We start from the raw sequence: 16,181 nt of genomic DNA on the forward strand, positions 1-16,181 counted from the left end.
GCTGAAAACCATCAGGTGAGCTGCTGCTTTGTGAGTCTGGAGTCAAACGCTCTTTACTGACCCAACAGAACTCTCAGAGATTTATCCAAGATGCCCTCCCAGGGTGTACAAAAAAGAAGGTCCACACGATGACTCACTGAATTTTTACTGCTCGTAGGTAAGTCAAGTTTTCCAGACTAAGCTCTGTAAAACTGTGCTCAGTTCTTGCAGCTGATACTGATACACCTTTGTGTTATTGCACTTCTCAAAGTGAGGGACAGGACAGGAGCCACTGCTCTGAAATCTGTGAGGGCCTGGCCTTTGTGCTGTGAGAGGGATGAGGAGAGCAGGGGCCAGTGCTGCAGCACCCTGAACACCAGGCTCTGGCACTGCAAGAGAATTGCTTTTGCAGCTCTGGAATTGTAGTGTCTTCCCTTCCACAAGAACCTGACTGGGGCTGTGCTTTCAGTGCATCTCACCTTGCACAGGGCCCAAGACTTTCTCTGCATACTTTTTGCTCTGTAAATTAGTTTAATAAGCAAGGAAATAGCAATATTTACTCTCTAAAATGGAGCAGAGGCACAGGGCTGTTTCTCACTGATCAGCCTGCACAGAGCTCTAAATCCTGCAGTATTTCCCTCTAGTACCAAAGTAGCTGTTAGAGCCTGAGTGCTTCAGTCACAGTATCATCTGAAGGTGTAGGAAAAGGGGCTCTCCCAGGGTTAGATTAAATTAAAATGAGGTGTCTTCTATGCCAGAACTGCTGCTTCTACCAACAGGTGCTTGAGAGGCAACAGGGTTTGTATGAATAGACCTCACAGCTTAACATCTGTTATGAAAAGCAGTAAGTACTTCAATTTGAAAATGCAATCTTAGCGTTTTCAGGTTTGAAACCAAAATAAATGCAGAAATGGAATTACTTGAGGCTCAACTAAAGCCTAACTTTGGAAAGCAAAGTACCTGATCCAGTGGCCACCTCAAAGCTGCTTTTGTGCCATCAGTTCTAGACAGCAGTAGCTGAGTTCCAGCTCAGTTTCAGAACACTTTGGCCTCTGGAGCAGACAGAAAGCAATATGACAGCCTGGATGTTTTTATCCCGTCTCAAGGCAGAATAAAACCATTTATCCAAGTCAGCTTTGGTGTGCTTTGAGCTGACCCACCTCAGTGGACACTGACACAGGGCAGGAGTGACCACATGCTGAAGTTAATGCCTCTAAGCTGTAATAGTGGTGACCTAGATAGGCTACAGGCATAGGGGGATCTCTGCTCAGCTAAATTTTCAAGAAAATAGAGACACAGACATTAGCACACTGGAGGGATGTTACAACTGTCTTGACTTCATTCAAATGTGCATTTGAAGCTGAAGGAGTTCTCAAGGGTACAGTACCTGCACCTACCTTCACTGTATGCAGTAGTTTTATTGCCTCATGTCTCTCCTTGTCCCCCAAGGATGTTCAGCAGCCAGGGTGGGGTGGCTGAGGACAGGCCAACAGTTTTTCAGTCATGCAGCAATGTCTGGGAACGAGGTGGGGGATCTTGCACTCTGCACCCCTGTTCAGTCCTTAGGCACCTGGCTGTCAGTGCTGGGCTGCTCTGTTCTCCTGCTCTACTGCCTGTTGTCTTTGGAGACGTTGTGTGCCAGCCAGTTCACTTTGGTTTTCCAGCTCTCCCTCAGGGCTTCGTTAAACTTCACTCTGAAGTGCTTCAGTGCCTCCTCATCAGTTTTCCCAAGGGCCAGGGAGTCCTGTAGGCAGGAGGCACAAATCAGTGCACAACTGAACAAGTCACTGCTCACCCAGTAAGACATTTATTCATAAGAAATTACTCAATCGAAAGGAGCAATGGAGTGTCCATCAATTATTTTTAATTGTTCCTGCAGTTGCAGGAGGCTTTTTCTCTGATAAACACTTGCACCCTCTGCTTCTGTTGGTGCAGGAAAGAGCACATTGTGTATTGCTCTTGGAAAAAGTGTTCTGCACCTGCCAGGGATGGGTGGTTATGACTCAGGAGGCAAACTAGGAAATGAGAGCCAAGGGCTTTGCCTCCTTCCCTGCAAGCAGGCTCCTGCTGCCTCCAGGTGCAGAACCTGAAGAGGTTTCTGAGCACCAGGACCTGGCATTTCTCATGTCCTGCACAGGGCATTGGGCATCCACTCACTGTTCTGGAGCTCATCTGCTTTTAAGAATTTCGCCTTGCCCACTGACATCCTCCTCCTCCCCCAGCCAAAATCAGGTGCTCAGTTTTACCCCCTTGTGTGGGCTCTGCCTCTTACCTTTAGGTACTGGATGTCTTTGGAGCAGCTGAGCTCTGGCAGCCCAGCAGCCTTCATGAGTGCAAAGAGGTGCAGGAAGAGGAGCCCGTGGCGCCGCAGGATCATGTAGGCCCTTTCACAGTAACCCCTGAACCTGAGCAAAGACCAGCCAAAGGAGTGAGGACTGCCAGCTCCACCATTCTGTAAAGCACTTAAGCAGTCTGAACCCTGCTCTCTCCAGTTAATAATTTACTTTCATCTGTACAGGCAGCTATAAGCTGCACGTTGGTGGAAATAAATACTAAATACTTATAATACTAATGGTGGAAATAAATACTAAAAATTTAGAGCTTCAAAAGCTGAAGTCAAGTTTAACTCCCAGCACTTACCTTTCAAACTTCTCATTGTTGTTAGTTTTTCCTTGCTGGATGACATGCACAAAGTCGTAGGTTAAGATGAACGGGACTCGTTCTCTATTAATACCAAATTTAGTCTTGAAGTTCCCCAAAAAGTGACCAAAATCAATATGGAACAGCTGCAAATAAAAAAAATTATATTTTCAGAATATTACCTCTTTTAGCTGATCAGAGCTGAGCTCCTTTCAGTTACTGCATTGAGCAGATCCTGGCCACAGAGTTTTGGGAGAGAGAAGAGTGGCCCTGCTTTGGGCAGAGCACCATCCCGTGCCCAGGTGCCCTGCTTTGGGCAGAGCCCATGCCCAGGTGCCCACCACCCCCGTGCCCAGGTGCCCACCACCCCCGTGCCCAGGTGCCTCCCCATTACCTGCCCCGTCTCCCTGACCATGATGTTGTCGCTGTGCCGGTCCCCAATGCCCAGCACGTAGGTGGCCACGCAGTAGCCAGCACAGGACAGGGTGAACTCCTCGATGGCTTGGTCCAAGGCATCTCTGGAGAGGGAAGAAAGAGTGAAAGATAATTTGACTTTGAACTCCAGTACAGCCCCACGGGGAGAGCTGTTTTCAGCTGCAGAAGGGAGGGAAGCTCGCTTGGATTCCCACAGTGCTCTCTGGAGTAGGACTCCCACCCCTGCTGCACAAAAATGAGCTGCAAGAACTGTCTGTAACTGAAGGGGTCTGAATAAGGGGGTGTCCACAATCTCAGTGGAAATGAGATCCACATGAGGCCTCCAGGTGTGCCAGGCAGGGGAGCAGCCACAGCCCCTGTGGGACAGCCTGGAGCTGTGCAGGGCTGAAGGAAAGGAGCAGGGAGGGAAGGTGAGCCCTCACCCCGGGTTCTTGGACTTGAGCCAGTTCAGCAGAGCGTCCTTGTTGAAGGCAGCCGTGGCCACCATGTTGCTCTTGTTGAGCTGGATGTTGGCGATGGTGTCCGAGTGCATGACCACCTCAATGAGCCCCGTCTTGTCTCCTGTGGAGAGGCAGCCATAAGGGGTCATCCTGCAGAGATGAAAGAAACCCTTCCACTGAAATCCTGCCCACAAATGCACGGTGGTGACTTTTAACCTTTCCCTTGCCTGCCCTGTCTCCTCCCTTTCTGCTCTGCAGTTCTTTCCCCAGCCCACAGAAGCTGCCCAGAACACCAGACAGAGCTGCAGAGAAAGCAGCCCCTGCACCCTGTCAGTGCAGGACAGCTGTGGGCACACTGCTCACCTCAGGTCCAGGCCCTCCTGCTTCCACAGGATGTCCATCAGCTGGATCATCTGCAGAGTCAGCATGTCCTGGCGCAGATCTGGGCAGCATTGCACAGGAAAATATCATTTAAATGTTCAAAGGTATCCAATATCTGCACTAAAATCTTAATTAAAGGGGGAAGCAGGTGAAATATAGAGGTGAATTAATATTAATTTTCAGATTACTACCAAAAAACTCACCCAAAACCATTAAAGTTCCTAATTTACACAACATCTTAATGGTCCAGATTTAGGCCCACTCACCCAGTAAATACTTGACACTAAAAGACATATTTTCACAAGCATAATAAACACTTACCATCTCCATTTTTAAAAATTATACCCACTCCACCTCCACCTGTCTCTTCACTATTAAACACAATCCACAAAGGTTTCATTTTGGAGTCCATGAAGGTGCACTGATCCACACTAGAGGAAATAAAAATATTACCCTCAGTTTCCATCTATTAAAATATCAGCCATCCAAGCTGCCAGTCCTACAGCAACTCCACCCACTGCTGGACCTGGGACTCCCATGAGGAAAGAACCTTGGGATAACCCAAAGCCTGGCTCCAGTGTGAAACAAAGCACAAAATTCACACAAATTCAGAGGTGCAGATCTGTCCCTTACCAAACTTCAGCGAGGATGATGTTGGGGTTCAGGGGGGACTGGAGGTGGGAAAGGGCTTCCCTGTAGGTTTCCTGCTTCATGCACATGTGCATCATCTCCTTGGTTTGAGGCTTGGTGGCCTTCTGAGAGCTCACTTTCACAAAGTCATTCAGAGCTTTCATCTTGTTCAGTGCTTCTCCCTGAAAATGGGAGGGATGAAACAGGGTTAACAAATAGGAAATTCCTGGAGAAAGTTTAAAACATTAAAATCTCTTGTGAAATGTAAACCTTGGTTCCATCTCTTACTTCCTCTTCAATTTGTAGCAATTTCACACACTGCAGCAAAACAAATTTAGTAGTATCTGCTTGAGGAAGATCCATAATTAATTGTGGATACTCTGCTGGGCACAAATGCATTGCAGGATAATGGCTGCAGCAGGAATAAAGCACATTACCACACTCCAAAGGAAGAAGTGAGGTGCCCTGGCTGGAAGAGTGCAGAGGATGAGACTGAGAGCCCAGCCTGCCCTTGGTTGCTTTTGGGGAGTTCTGGTTGTGATCAGCTCCCACTGAACAGCAGTGGTCTGCACATTTCAGAGCATTCTAGACACACACCGCAGCTGTGTGGGTGAGAGCCCCAGAGCCACAGGGGACCCCAAGGCCAGCAGCCCTCACAAGGCTTTTCTGTACTACTGGTAACATTAATTTGGGCGAGCCAAGAGCTGAGAACCAGCCCCAAGGCAGAGGGAGGGCCCAAAGCAATCAGTACCTGCTTCATCAGCACCTTCATGTGGTGGGTGCTGCCCCGGCAGTAGGCTTCCAGGATCAGCCCAAACCTCAGGGAAACAGCAGGCACGTGCATCTCTGACCTGGGCAGGGAGCAGGCAGAGCAGTTAGAGCAGAGCCACAAAAGACAAAAAGAAATTAACAAAAAACCAATACTGTGTCCTCCTGGAATGATTCTTATTGAGGCACCCGAGGTAAAAAGTAGCAGTTCCCACTTCACAGAGCAATGAAGGACTCAGTAAATGCTGGTTTCCCTTGAGTTTTGAGAAAAAGCCTATAAGATTTGCTCTTCACCTCAGATGCCAGAAGAGGAAGTGGCCGATCTTGCGGTTGGACAATGCCCTTTCCAGCAGGAACTTGGTCAATTCACAGTCTAGGTAGGATTCGTACTTGAGCACCTGGACAAGCTGCAGCAGGTATTGGAACACATCATCATCCCTGTGGACAGAAAGGAAACATGAAACACAGCCTTGTATTTGCTGCCATGAATGTTCTTGTAAGAGCTGCAAAGGCAAGGCTGTCACTGCTGTTCACAGCCCCTCAGCAGCCCTGAGCAGAAATAGAAAGGGCTCTGCCTCTCCCCTGGGGCCAGCACTTACGTCAGCTTCTTCAGGGAGTTGATGGCAAAGGAACCAACATAACGGTCAGGAAAGCTGAAATCCAGCAGCTCCAAGGCATTCAGGACAGGCAGCTCTGGCCAGGTCTGAAGCAGAGAAATCATCTGTAATGACCAAAAAGAAAATAGTTAAAAAAGGAACAAGGCTTTTATGACAATGGATATAAATCTGAAATTCTATTGGTGAAAGAGCAGCTCCTTACAGGGCATCACTATTTATAGATGCCTCACAGCACGTTTGCAGATACCAGGTCAAAAACTGATCCATTGAGGTGGCTTGTGCTGATCTCTTACTATTATTCAAGAATATTCAATCCAGATATCTTTTTTTCCCAAGAATTATACAGATTTTTTTTTTTGTCTCCAGTTTCTTGAAGGGATAAACAAGGCCTTGTTGGCCAGTAATGAATCTGGGACAGCTCCCAGAACCACACAGAGCCCAGAAGAGCCAGACCTCAGCTGGGAACTTCCCTGAGAAAACTGTGAAACCCCTGCTCAGCCAGGCTCCCAAACACAGCACAGGAATGCAAACACTGAAAGATGGACCAAAACAGGAGCCCTGGCTGCCAGCCCCAGCAGCCTCACCTGGGCAACATCCTCGTGCCTGTTCCACTTGGTGATGATGAGCAGCTTGGCCAGCGCCTGCGGGTACTGGTCGCGGATGTCGTAGCGCATCTTCCACACCAGGTCCTTCTCGTGCTCGTACAGCTCCGTGTGGCTCCTGCGCTCCAGGATCTCCTTCAGCTGCAGCTTCTGCACAGCAGGAGCACACCCTGGGCTCAGCCAGCCCACAGGGGCCCTGCAGGGCTGGGTGAAAGTGCTGGGACAGGGGTAGGGGGTAAAAGCAGCCCATGAAACCAGGCTGGCAGCAGCTGAACACTGATGCCAGCAGACTCACCTCCTCAGAATCTTCTGGGGCAGCTCGGGGCTGTTCTCCATTCCTCCCCAACTCCAGCAGCTGGGACACAGATAAAGAGGGTGAGAAAGGCTCTCAGTTCCTCTGTAACTGTGGGCACCATCACCTCATGCTGCATTGGAGGGCAGTCCCTTGCCCCCTGTCTGGCTCCCCTTTGTGCCTGGCACAGGCTCTGAGCCAGACCCTGCCTCTTGGGGAGCACAGAGCTCCTTCCTCCCCTGAAACCAGGCACATCTCTTCCTCCACTTGTCTGGCCAGTTGCAGTGACAGATGGAAAATCTCCACCTCACACATGGCATGTTATCACTCTGCTGAAAGGGAGGGAGCTGCCCACTTTCACTCATTTCCCCTTTATTCCTCTTCCTTCCCAAAGACCTTAAAGCAGTCTGAAGGCAGTTCAGTTAAACCTACTTTTTAAACAAATGCTCATCTATTAGAGCAGCTTTACCTCAGTAATTCATAGCTTGGAATTCACTCAAAGGTCCATTAGGTGAGAGGAGAAAGTGAAATTTTCAGTTAACAGTATCTATTAATCAAGTTTGCTTGCACCCAGTCCCTGTGGATGGCTGCCCCAGAGGTTCCCCACTGGAAGGGACAGTGAGGGAATTTCTACAAGTGTCCCTGTGCCCCACCTGCTCAAAGGATGGGTAGTACACAGGATGTGCTGCCACGCTGGGGAAGCAGATGACCAAGGCTGCTGCACTCTCAGTGTTGGGGTTGCACTGCACTGTGCCCATGGGGTTCAGAAGTTCCCCTTTCTCATCTGAAAAACAAAGTACACAAAACCCATGAGCCCAAACCTTGCAAAGCTTTGGTGCAGAAAGCAGAGCAGAGGCACTGCCCTGGCACTGCCTGGCCACGAGCACTTCACCCTCCTGAGCCTTCCCCAGTGAGGGGCACGTGGCACCCTCAGGTGAGCAGCCACCACTCAGGTCACACCTGCAAAGCCAAGCTCAACAAAGCCTTGCCTTGGCAGGGCTCCAGCTCAGAGCAGAGGCCACTCCACTTGCTGGGGACACTGCGGGTGCCACTGAGCAGCTCCCTGTCATGCCGTACCTGGGAAGGAGGACCACATGTGCAGGCAGCACTCCCCCGTCTTCAGCTGGTCCCTGTAGTCGAAGAGCATCACGTTGGCCCAGGCGATGGGGCAGTCCTGCGGAGACAGCGCTCGTGGGGGGCTGCCCTGCCCCGAGGGCACTGAGACACCCCCTGCACAGGGACACCTGCCTGCTCCCCTCCTGAACTGCCCTAAATTAACAGTGCAAGATGGCATCGGGCACCTGCCAAAACCTGGGGTCCTTTGTGTGGTGCCAAATGGCACCAAACGCTCCCCGCACATTTTCAGACACAAATGTGTCTGAAACTTCACCACCCGAGATTTGGCAAAGCTGAAGAATCTAATTTTCCAAAAAGGCCTTGCTACTCTACAGTCAATATTTGAGGAAACTATTACACATTTCGTACATTTTACCATTTGAGGGGAGGGAGAAGAACTTTAATTTTGAAACAGGGAACACAGAGCAGGCACGATTTTGGGAAACAAGGCAAAGGATGCTAGAAATAGCTCATAATAGGAAAAAAAGGCTTGGCTTCTTTGTACAATAATAAACACTATCTATAGAAATCAAACTTTATGCTGCCAATCCCTCACCACACCCCCAAAATAAACCCCACAAATCCAACCCAGCCTCATTTTAGAGGAGGGAGACTCCAGCAAGCAAAGTGCCTGGGACATGGCCAAGACAAAGAACCCATCCCCTGCCCTCACCCAGCTCCCAGCCCCAGAGCAGACACACATTCCACGAGTGAGCTCAGCTTTCCTGCAGTCAGGTTCCCCAATGGAACACTTGACCTCATGCAGCAGCACTCAAGAGCTCAGAGCACAGCACAGAAAACAGCTGGAAAAGGGGTTACATGGCAGAAATCCTGCACTGAGGCACCCACAAACAGAGCCACGCTGGATGGAGCCACAGGGACACATGTGGTTCCATGGGGAACATTCCAGGCAGTGCAGCCTTACCCCACAGGACACCCCAGCACTGGAGGAGGTTACAGAGCCCCCATTTCCCTCTAACGTGACAAAATGAGTCACTTCAAGCGGCCTCTCACAAACCTTGGAGCTGATTTGATTACTCCAAATATCTTCAGTGAAATCACATTTGAGACATCAGCTTCCAGACAACAGGGAAAAGCCAAATAAAACACCAGCAGCAGCAATAACCTTTTCTAACAGAGTAAATGACATCTAACCACAGCTCAGAGCCTGCCAAAACACAAGGCAGGATTTCTGGTGGATAAGGTCCAGCAAAACAAGGATCCAACACTCTAAAGAGAGCCATCTCCTGCATGATTTAGAGAAACACTGAAAGCCAACCCTCTGGGTGACATTAACCCTCTGACTCATCCAGCCAGCCTGCAAACATGCCTGCTTTTGTGGTAGTAAATGATTTAGTCCCACCTATCTGCTCTGGACAGTCTGCATATAAACAACATGTATGGAATTAACCTCTGAGTAAGGAAAAAATAACAGTCAAAGCAAACAAGCAAAAAAAATCAGCTAACCTGCCCTTAACAATCATTTGAGATTATTTCTGGGCACCTCACTCAGAGCTATAGCTCACCCTGGGGAAAAATTCCTTCTTTCACTGCTCAGCTGTGGTGAATGTTGTGATTTTATACTAAAAGCTCATCAGAATGCACCCACCTTTCCCCAGCACCAGAACACACATGAATAAGATCCCCTTAACAACTCAGCTAAACAGAGTGGCTCTGTTTTGTCAATCAGAACAGCAAGATTTCCTTCTGACTGCTTCAAAACTGAAAATTATTCCAGTGTGACCACAACCATCCAGCCTGTGGATGAATCAGATCTTCTGTCCAACAAAAGCCTCCAACAAGAGCTGGGGTTCTGCTATTCTTAAATAGAAAAGAAACCAAACAATAAAACTGTTAATCCTGGTCCTGGCCTCAAAATGTTTCCAGTCTGAAGTCTTCAACTCAGAAATTGGTCTCCACAAGCAGGATTTGTGAGCTGGCTGCTGCTCCCAGACATGACTGCACAGCAACCCTGAGCTGATGTCAGCACAACAAGGCTCAGTGAACCTCCCAGCAGTGAGGAGGAGTGAGCAGAACTGAAATCTTCCCATCACACTCACCAGTGCCTCATTGCTCTGCACTCTAGCACAGATGGCATGAGTAACCCTCCCCTTAAGGCACGGGAACAGTCTTTGTGGTCACAGAAACAATAATTTGCAGAGGCACAAATGCCTTTGCTGCTCATAAAGAACAGAGCTTGAGGCTTATGTTACATCTCTGGGAAATCAGCAATTAAATCACAGGCTGCAGTTGGATCTGTTTTAGTTACTAAATTATTAATGGCGTAGAAGTTTTGGAAAGTGAGAAATATCACTACCTCTGATTAAGATGCTCAGATCAAGAGCTTCCAAGGTGATTTAACACTTTGGTCAGTTTGCAACACCTGAACAGTGACCTTGAAGAACCCGCACTTTAATGTTACCTTGCCATAACCAATGTTTACATTCCTCAGTTCATTCCCCCTCCCTAGCTGGCAATTTGCTCCACTGGGGATATGCAGGAAAGACCTTGTTAGAAAGAAAATGCAACAGAGATGATGGTTTAACCTCAACTACAGAACAAGGAAGTTGCAGAAGAGCGAAACAGGGACACCAAGATAAGTGATTCCTCTTTAGGTCCAGTCAGATGCTGGCTATGTTTCTCAATGGTCTTTCTAGAGAAGAAATTGCACATAAACAGCCTTTCTTACAGGCAGCCACTTCTCAGCTTCCTGCTCCTGCTGGAGCAGTTACTGGCCATTGCTCTGTACGCTGCTTTAATAACACGAACCTTTCTGAAAGCAAAAAGGTTCAGGAGCACAAGATGTGATCTGCAGCCCCAGGCTGGCCTCACTTACAGCTTTCTTGGACTTCTTTTTGGTGGAGCGAGCCTTCCTGGCCTTCTCGACAACGGCGTAGAGCGCGAGGCAGAGCCGGGCCATGCGCGGCAGGTCGCGCACGCTGATGTCGAACTCCAGGCGCTGCCGCCACACGGGCTCCGAGCACACGCTCACCTCCGAGCTCGACACGGTCTTGCACAGCATCTCGGAGCCGTGGAACAGCCCTGCCTGCACCACCAGCTGAGGGACAGCAAGGACAGCACCGTGAGCACGTGGGACTGTCTGTGTGCTGCAGGGGAAGGGGACAGGGCAGCTCTGCCTGAACACGGTGTCCCACTCCTGTCTCATTCCCAGCTCACTCAGACACTCAGCTCTGAGCTCTCTCCTTAGAGCAGCTCTCCCTGGACAGAGTGTCCCTCTCCTGTCTCATTCCCAGGTCACTGAACAGGGTGTCCTTCTCCTGTCTCAGTCCCAGGTCACTCAGACACTCAGTTCTGAAGTCTCTCTCTTTACTCAGCTTCAGTGAGGGCATTGGTATCTTGTCACTTCATGCAGACTTGCATATTGATTAATGCGGCATGTTCTTGCCCAGTTTCCTTCCTTTCCCAAAGGGCAGCTGTTCCCCTTCTCCTCATTTCCCCCCTCATGGCAAACACCCCACACATCCCAGGCCTCTGCTGCCTCCTGCCTTCCCTTTGCCAGCCACCACCTCTCCCATCACTCCTCTCAGAGCTGGGTGTCCCCTGCCCTGTACAATGTCATTACCTCAGGGCAGCAGCTCTTTCCAATGCTGAGCTGCTGTCTGCCCACTTCCCTCCCCATCCCTGTTGTGCTGCAGCTCAGCGACTGCCCAAGGGCTGAATGGAGCCCCACAGGAGCAGGTGAGGTCACACTGCCAGCCACCCCTGTCCTCCCCACACAGACCAGAGGGGTGTGACTGGGAAAGCACAGGTACAAACCCCAGAGTGAGCCAGTCCCCACCTTCATTCTCTCATCTGCATTGACCTTGCTGCCTTGCACCAGCTCGATGTAGAAAGGCTGCTCCAAGGACCAGAGAGAGCCATAGTTTGGCTGGAAAGAGAAAAGGATTCTGATCAGAAATAGATGCAACAAAGGCCTCTCAAGGCCCCCACCAGAACTCATCTCCCATTCCATGCTTTTGGGTCCCACAGAAAAGAGCAAGAAGCCTGGAACAGCCAGAGAAGCTGTGGAGGGGGCTGGAAGGCTGGCTGGAAATTGCCACCCTATTTCCCAGCTGGGAACCTGCCCTGAGAAGAGCAGGGAGCACCCACTGCTGTTCCCAGCCCAGCGTGTCCCCAGCAGAGGAGCCCAGAGGTCCCTGTCCCCTCTACCTTTTTCTTGGGGAGCGGAGGGGGCTTGGAGGCCGCCTTTGGGGGGCTGGTGATGCAGTTGGTCTGCTCGTCCCTCATGGCAATGATGGCAGAGGAGTGCACCATGGTCAGGTGGGGGGTCAGGCCCCGCTGCAGGCAGCTGCGGATGTACTGAGAGGGGACAGGGTCAGCCAGAGCCACCAGCCCAGGCAGGAGCCCTGCAGGGACTCGGGAAGGACACAGCAACAATCCAACCCCAGCTCTCAGTTATCTCCTCTTGCTTTAGAAACCTGCAGCTCACTGGCCTCATGCTGCCAGAGCTGAGAATATGAAGTGCCTTTTATAGCTGGCATTTCATCAATGGACTCAAATGGCTGCATTAAGGGAAAACACTGAGGAGGATTCAGCACTCCCAGCAGCAGTCTGCCCTGCCAGAGGAGCACATGATTCAGGATTACTTGCCCAACTTTCAATGGGAGAACCCTCATCCCACCATACAAGCATGCAGATATTTCCAGAACCACAGCCTGTAAATGTATTTACACAGCACTTGGCACCTAGGGACAGGCTTAGGCTATTGGCCCCCCAAAATAAGGATTGGTTAGGTTGCTGGAAGTACCTTTCACCCTAAATAGCATCCAGGTGCTGTCACTGATGTGCTGCACCCCTGCAAACAGCACTCTTTCCTTCTCAACATGTCCCAGCCCATGTCCCCAGCAAGAGAAGGCCATGTGGGAACAGCCACTGACAAAGCAAGACATGAGGCTCACCTGGAACTGGTACAGGGGGTAGTTCCCATAGAGATATTCACATTTCCCATTCACCTGCAGGGTGTAGTCCTCTGGCTGCTGCACGGTCTCGGGGCGGAGCACAGTGGCCTGTTTCTTAATGGCATAGGTCATGAGGGTGATGGGGAACTCCCAGGGGGAGATCTGGAACATGAAGCTCTCCTGCAATCCCAACAGCACAGCAAAGTGTCAGACACCAGCACGGGGCTGGCGTGGCACAGACAGGGAGCAGCATTCCTGCTGCTGGCAATGAGGAGCAGCAGGGAAGGTACAATCACATACATCAGCCTATGGTAAGCAGAGATATTCCTCCTGCCAAACTGGGCAGGAGCGAGTTTCAGCAGTGTAAGCACAAGGCTGGAAAACAGGAACTTCAATTTTCAGCCGAATCACCAGTTTATGTGGCTGCCAGTCATTAAAAACATTCCCACAGTCATTGCAGCAGCAGGGCAGGGACTGGAAGGGTCCCCATGCTCAAACACACTGCTCTGAAGGCTGTTCTCCTGCCAGGGTGACCTTGCTTCATGCCCAGGCACAACAGGCAGAACATGAGCCCAGGCAGGAGCAGGAACAGCTCAGAGGCCCAGGGGCAGCACAGAGCAGTGCCTGCAAGCAGTGTCTGCTGAGCAGGCTCCTGAGCTTCCAATCCATTCTGTGCTGGATTCCCACCCAAACCCACAAAGGTTTCCAGCCTATGTACCTCAGCTAACCAATACACCCAGTGCACGTTCAGGAGGGAGAGCAGCTCCCTCCCAACCTTCTCCACAGGCAAAGCAATCTGGAGAATGAACACTGAACACATGCAGTCACTGTCCAGGCACACATTATTCTGTCTGCACACACACACAGAGGTTTCCAAAGGAAAAGCACAAACCACCAAACACCGGGACAGGAAAGTTTTGTGCTTTACCCCGCCAGACTGGAACCTGATGTTGACAAAAATGTTCTTGTTGGGGATTTGCAGAGCGGCGAGCCCCTTGGCGGCGGGCTCCAGCTGCAGGGGGAAGTTGTACTCCATCCACGCTGCCCAGCCCAGCTGCTGCCGCTGGGCCGCCTTCTCCTCACAGAACTGGCACATCTTGGTGCGGAACTCGCTCACCTCCGGGTCCTGCACCGAGTCAAACTCGTGCAAACCTGGGTGCAGAGCAGAAGAGGAGGGCAAAATAAGCATCTGCAGCCAGTGGGAAAAATGAGCCTTTTCCTCAGTATCTCTCCCTGAACACGTGTTTAACACGTGGCCAAAAGCAGAGTCAGCCGAGCTGCCAGCAGCCCCTGATGGACGATGTGCAGTGGCACTGTCCCCAGGGCCCAGCACTCTGCAACCCCCTTCCCTGGCCCTGCACAGGCAGTGTCCCCTGCATGCCCTGCAGGATCCTGCTGCTGTCCCAGTGTCCCACCCTGCAGCCAAGCTGTCCAGGATGGAAAGTGAGAAATATCACTGTGTCCAACAGAAATATCTGTGCCCCCAGAGCCAGCAGCTGTGCTGGGCCCATGAAGGCTGTGTGCTCCCCAGAGCCATGTTGGGCCCATGAGGGCTGTGTGCTCCCCAGAGCCATGTTGGGCCCATGAGGGTGAGGGCTGTGTGCCCCCCAGAGCCAGCAGCCGTGCTGGGCCCATGAGGGCTGTGTGCCCCCGGAGCCATGTAGGGCCCACGAGGGCTGTGTGCCCCCAGAGCCAGCAGCCATGTTGTGCCCATGAGGGCGGGCTCACCTTTCCCGATGAGCAGGCTGATCTGGGAGTTGATGAGCTTCTTGGCCCGGTCTCCCTCGCGCGCCACGAGGCGCAGCACGGGCAGGAAGGGCTGGATGTCGCACAGGCGGCGCTGCTCGTCCTCCAGCTCCTGCTGCTCGGCCGTCTGGTTGATGCAGGTGAACACGTAGGCCTCGGGGTCGCTGAGCATGTGGAACAGCGGCTCATACTGCGCGTGCTTCCAGAGCACCTGCGGGGACATGCTGCTGTCACTGCACTGCTGTCACCATGCTGTCACCCTGCTGTTGTCACCCTGCTCCTGTCCCTCAGCACACACTGCCACCCTCCATACTGCCACCCAGCTGCCCTCAGGGCCTGTCCAGCCCTCACCCTGCCACTGTCACCCACCACTTGTCCCCCAGCACACAGCTAAGGCAGAGCACAGCCCAAGCTCCCCACAGCCCCCTGGCTCTCCCAGGCTGCTCCTCAGCCAGGTCTGGTGGCTGCAGCTGGTGCTGAACTGCTGGGCAGGTTTATTTGTAGGTGCCTTTAATTGACTTCCTTTCCTCATGCCTGCCTTTTGTTTTGGGCAATGTCAACCCCTCAGTCTGAGCATTTAAATAACCCCCACCTGAACATCTCACAGTAAGCACCTGCTGACTCTGGTCCTGTGCAACACAGCGATTACTCACACTGGAAACAAAACTGGGTTAAGTAACTTGCCCCCAGTAACATGAAATCTGTCAGGGTGCCAAGGACAGGAGCCAAGAGCTTCTCAAGTCTTGTCAACACTATCCAGTTCCCAAGGATGCTTCTCTCCCTGTGGATAGCACTCTCACATGACTCCACATCCCTTTTTTGACTCATCCTAAGTGCCTGCTGCTGGAGGCAGAGCTCTGCAGTGGATGACCCTGGCTGTAACACAGACTGTCACCCAAAGCTGGTAGGAGGCTGTTACCTGCTTGATGGTGCCCAGGCTGGCATTGCAGGGCACTGAGAGGTTTAGGTATATTCCTGTGGGCAGCAAAAAGTCCACCTGGATGCTTTGGTTTTCCCCCTTGGACCAGAATTCCGTAGGGCAGTAAATGCCTGGGGGCATCCTGCTCACTGCTCAGCTACCACCTGCAACAAAAGGGAAAACAATCTGGTGCTGTTGACTACATGTTATCTGCTCAGTTCTGGGCTGGGCTCTGTAGAAAATTAATGTGCAAAAGAACCCAAAGAAAGAAAGGTCAGCACAGCCTTAAAGCTCATGAAAAGTTAGTAAATTAGTAAAAATTCCACTTCAGTGCCTTTGAGCCACATGTAACTAGAGCATTTGCTTCTATTTCAATGCAACCCTTTCTTAATCCCTTCTAGGCCAGGATTAACATCTACACCTGCATTTGACACAGAAATAAGAGAATTATCTTCTCTGGAGAACAAAGGCATTGTCCCAATAGCTCATCTATGACCAAGCAGCCAAGAGAAACAGCAATTTCCTACCCCTGGCTGTGTAAGGCAATCCTCAGGCCACATGCTCCAAGCTCCACTTTGTTTTTCCAGAGCTCAGTTCCAGTCTGCAAGAGGGAGAAAGGGTTGTTGCTGGTTCCAAGTATGCATGCAATTTATACACACAAACAAATAATACTCTGCTGTATATCTCCTCTCTACAA

General features: G+C 51.0%; 1 protein-coding gene across 1 annotated transcript; it reads right to left on the reverse strand.

Moving 5' to 3' along the window:
- Nucleotides 1-664: 664 nt before the first annotated feature.
- PIK3CD (phosphatidylinositol-4,5-bisphosphate 3-kinase catalytic subunit delta) lies at nucleotides 665-16,069 on the reverse strand. The gene is made up of 23 exons (XM_058818729.1): nucleotides 16,012-16,069; nucleotides 15,485-15,648; nucleotides 14,548-14,776; nucleotides 13,748-13,971; nucleotides 12,820-12,999; nucleotides 12,071-12,220; nucleotides 11,700-11,789; nucleotides 10,737-10,958; nucleotides 7,862-7,958; nucleotides 7,438-7,568; nucleotides 6,788-6,847; nucleotides 6,475-6,642; nucleotides 5,873-5,994; nucleotides 5,568-5,711; nucleotides 5,257-5,356; nucleotides 4,509-4,687; nucleotides 4,197-4,306; nucleotides 3,858-3,936; nucleotides 3,477-3,644; nucleotides 3,014-3,137; nucleotides 2,620-2,765; nucleotides 2,252-2,384; nucleotides 665-1,723 (listed from the first exon to the last, which is right to left on the reverse strand). Exons 2-23 carry the CDS (start codon nucleotides 15,623-15,625, stop codon nucleotides 1,586-1,588), a joined length of 3,135 nt encoding a protein of 1,044 aa, XP_058674712.1. The 5' UTR covers nucleotides 15,626-15,648; nucleotides 16,012-16,069; the 3' UTR covers nucleotides 665-1,585.
- Between the last annotated feature and the right edge of the window lie 112 nt (nucleotides 16,070-16,181).

This window comes from Ammospiza caudacuta, chromosome 22, assembly GCF_027887145.1.
Source record: "Ammospiza caudacuta isolate bAmmCau1 chromosome 22, bAmmCau1.pri, whole genome shotgun sequence".
Lineage (NCBI taxonomy): Eukaryota > Metazoa > Chordata > Aves > Passeriformes > Passerellidae > Ammospiza > Ammospiza caudacuta.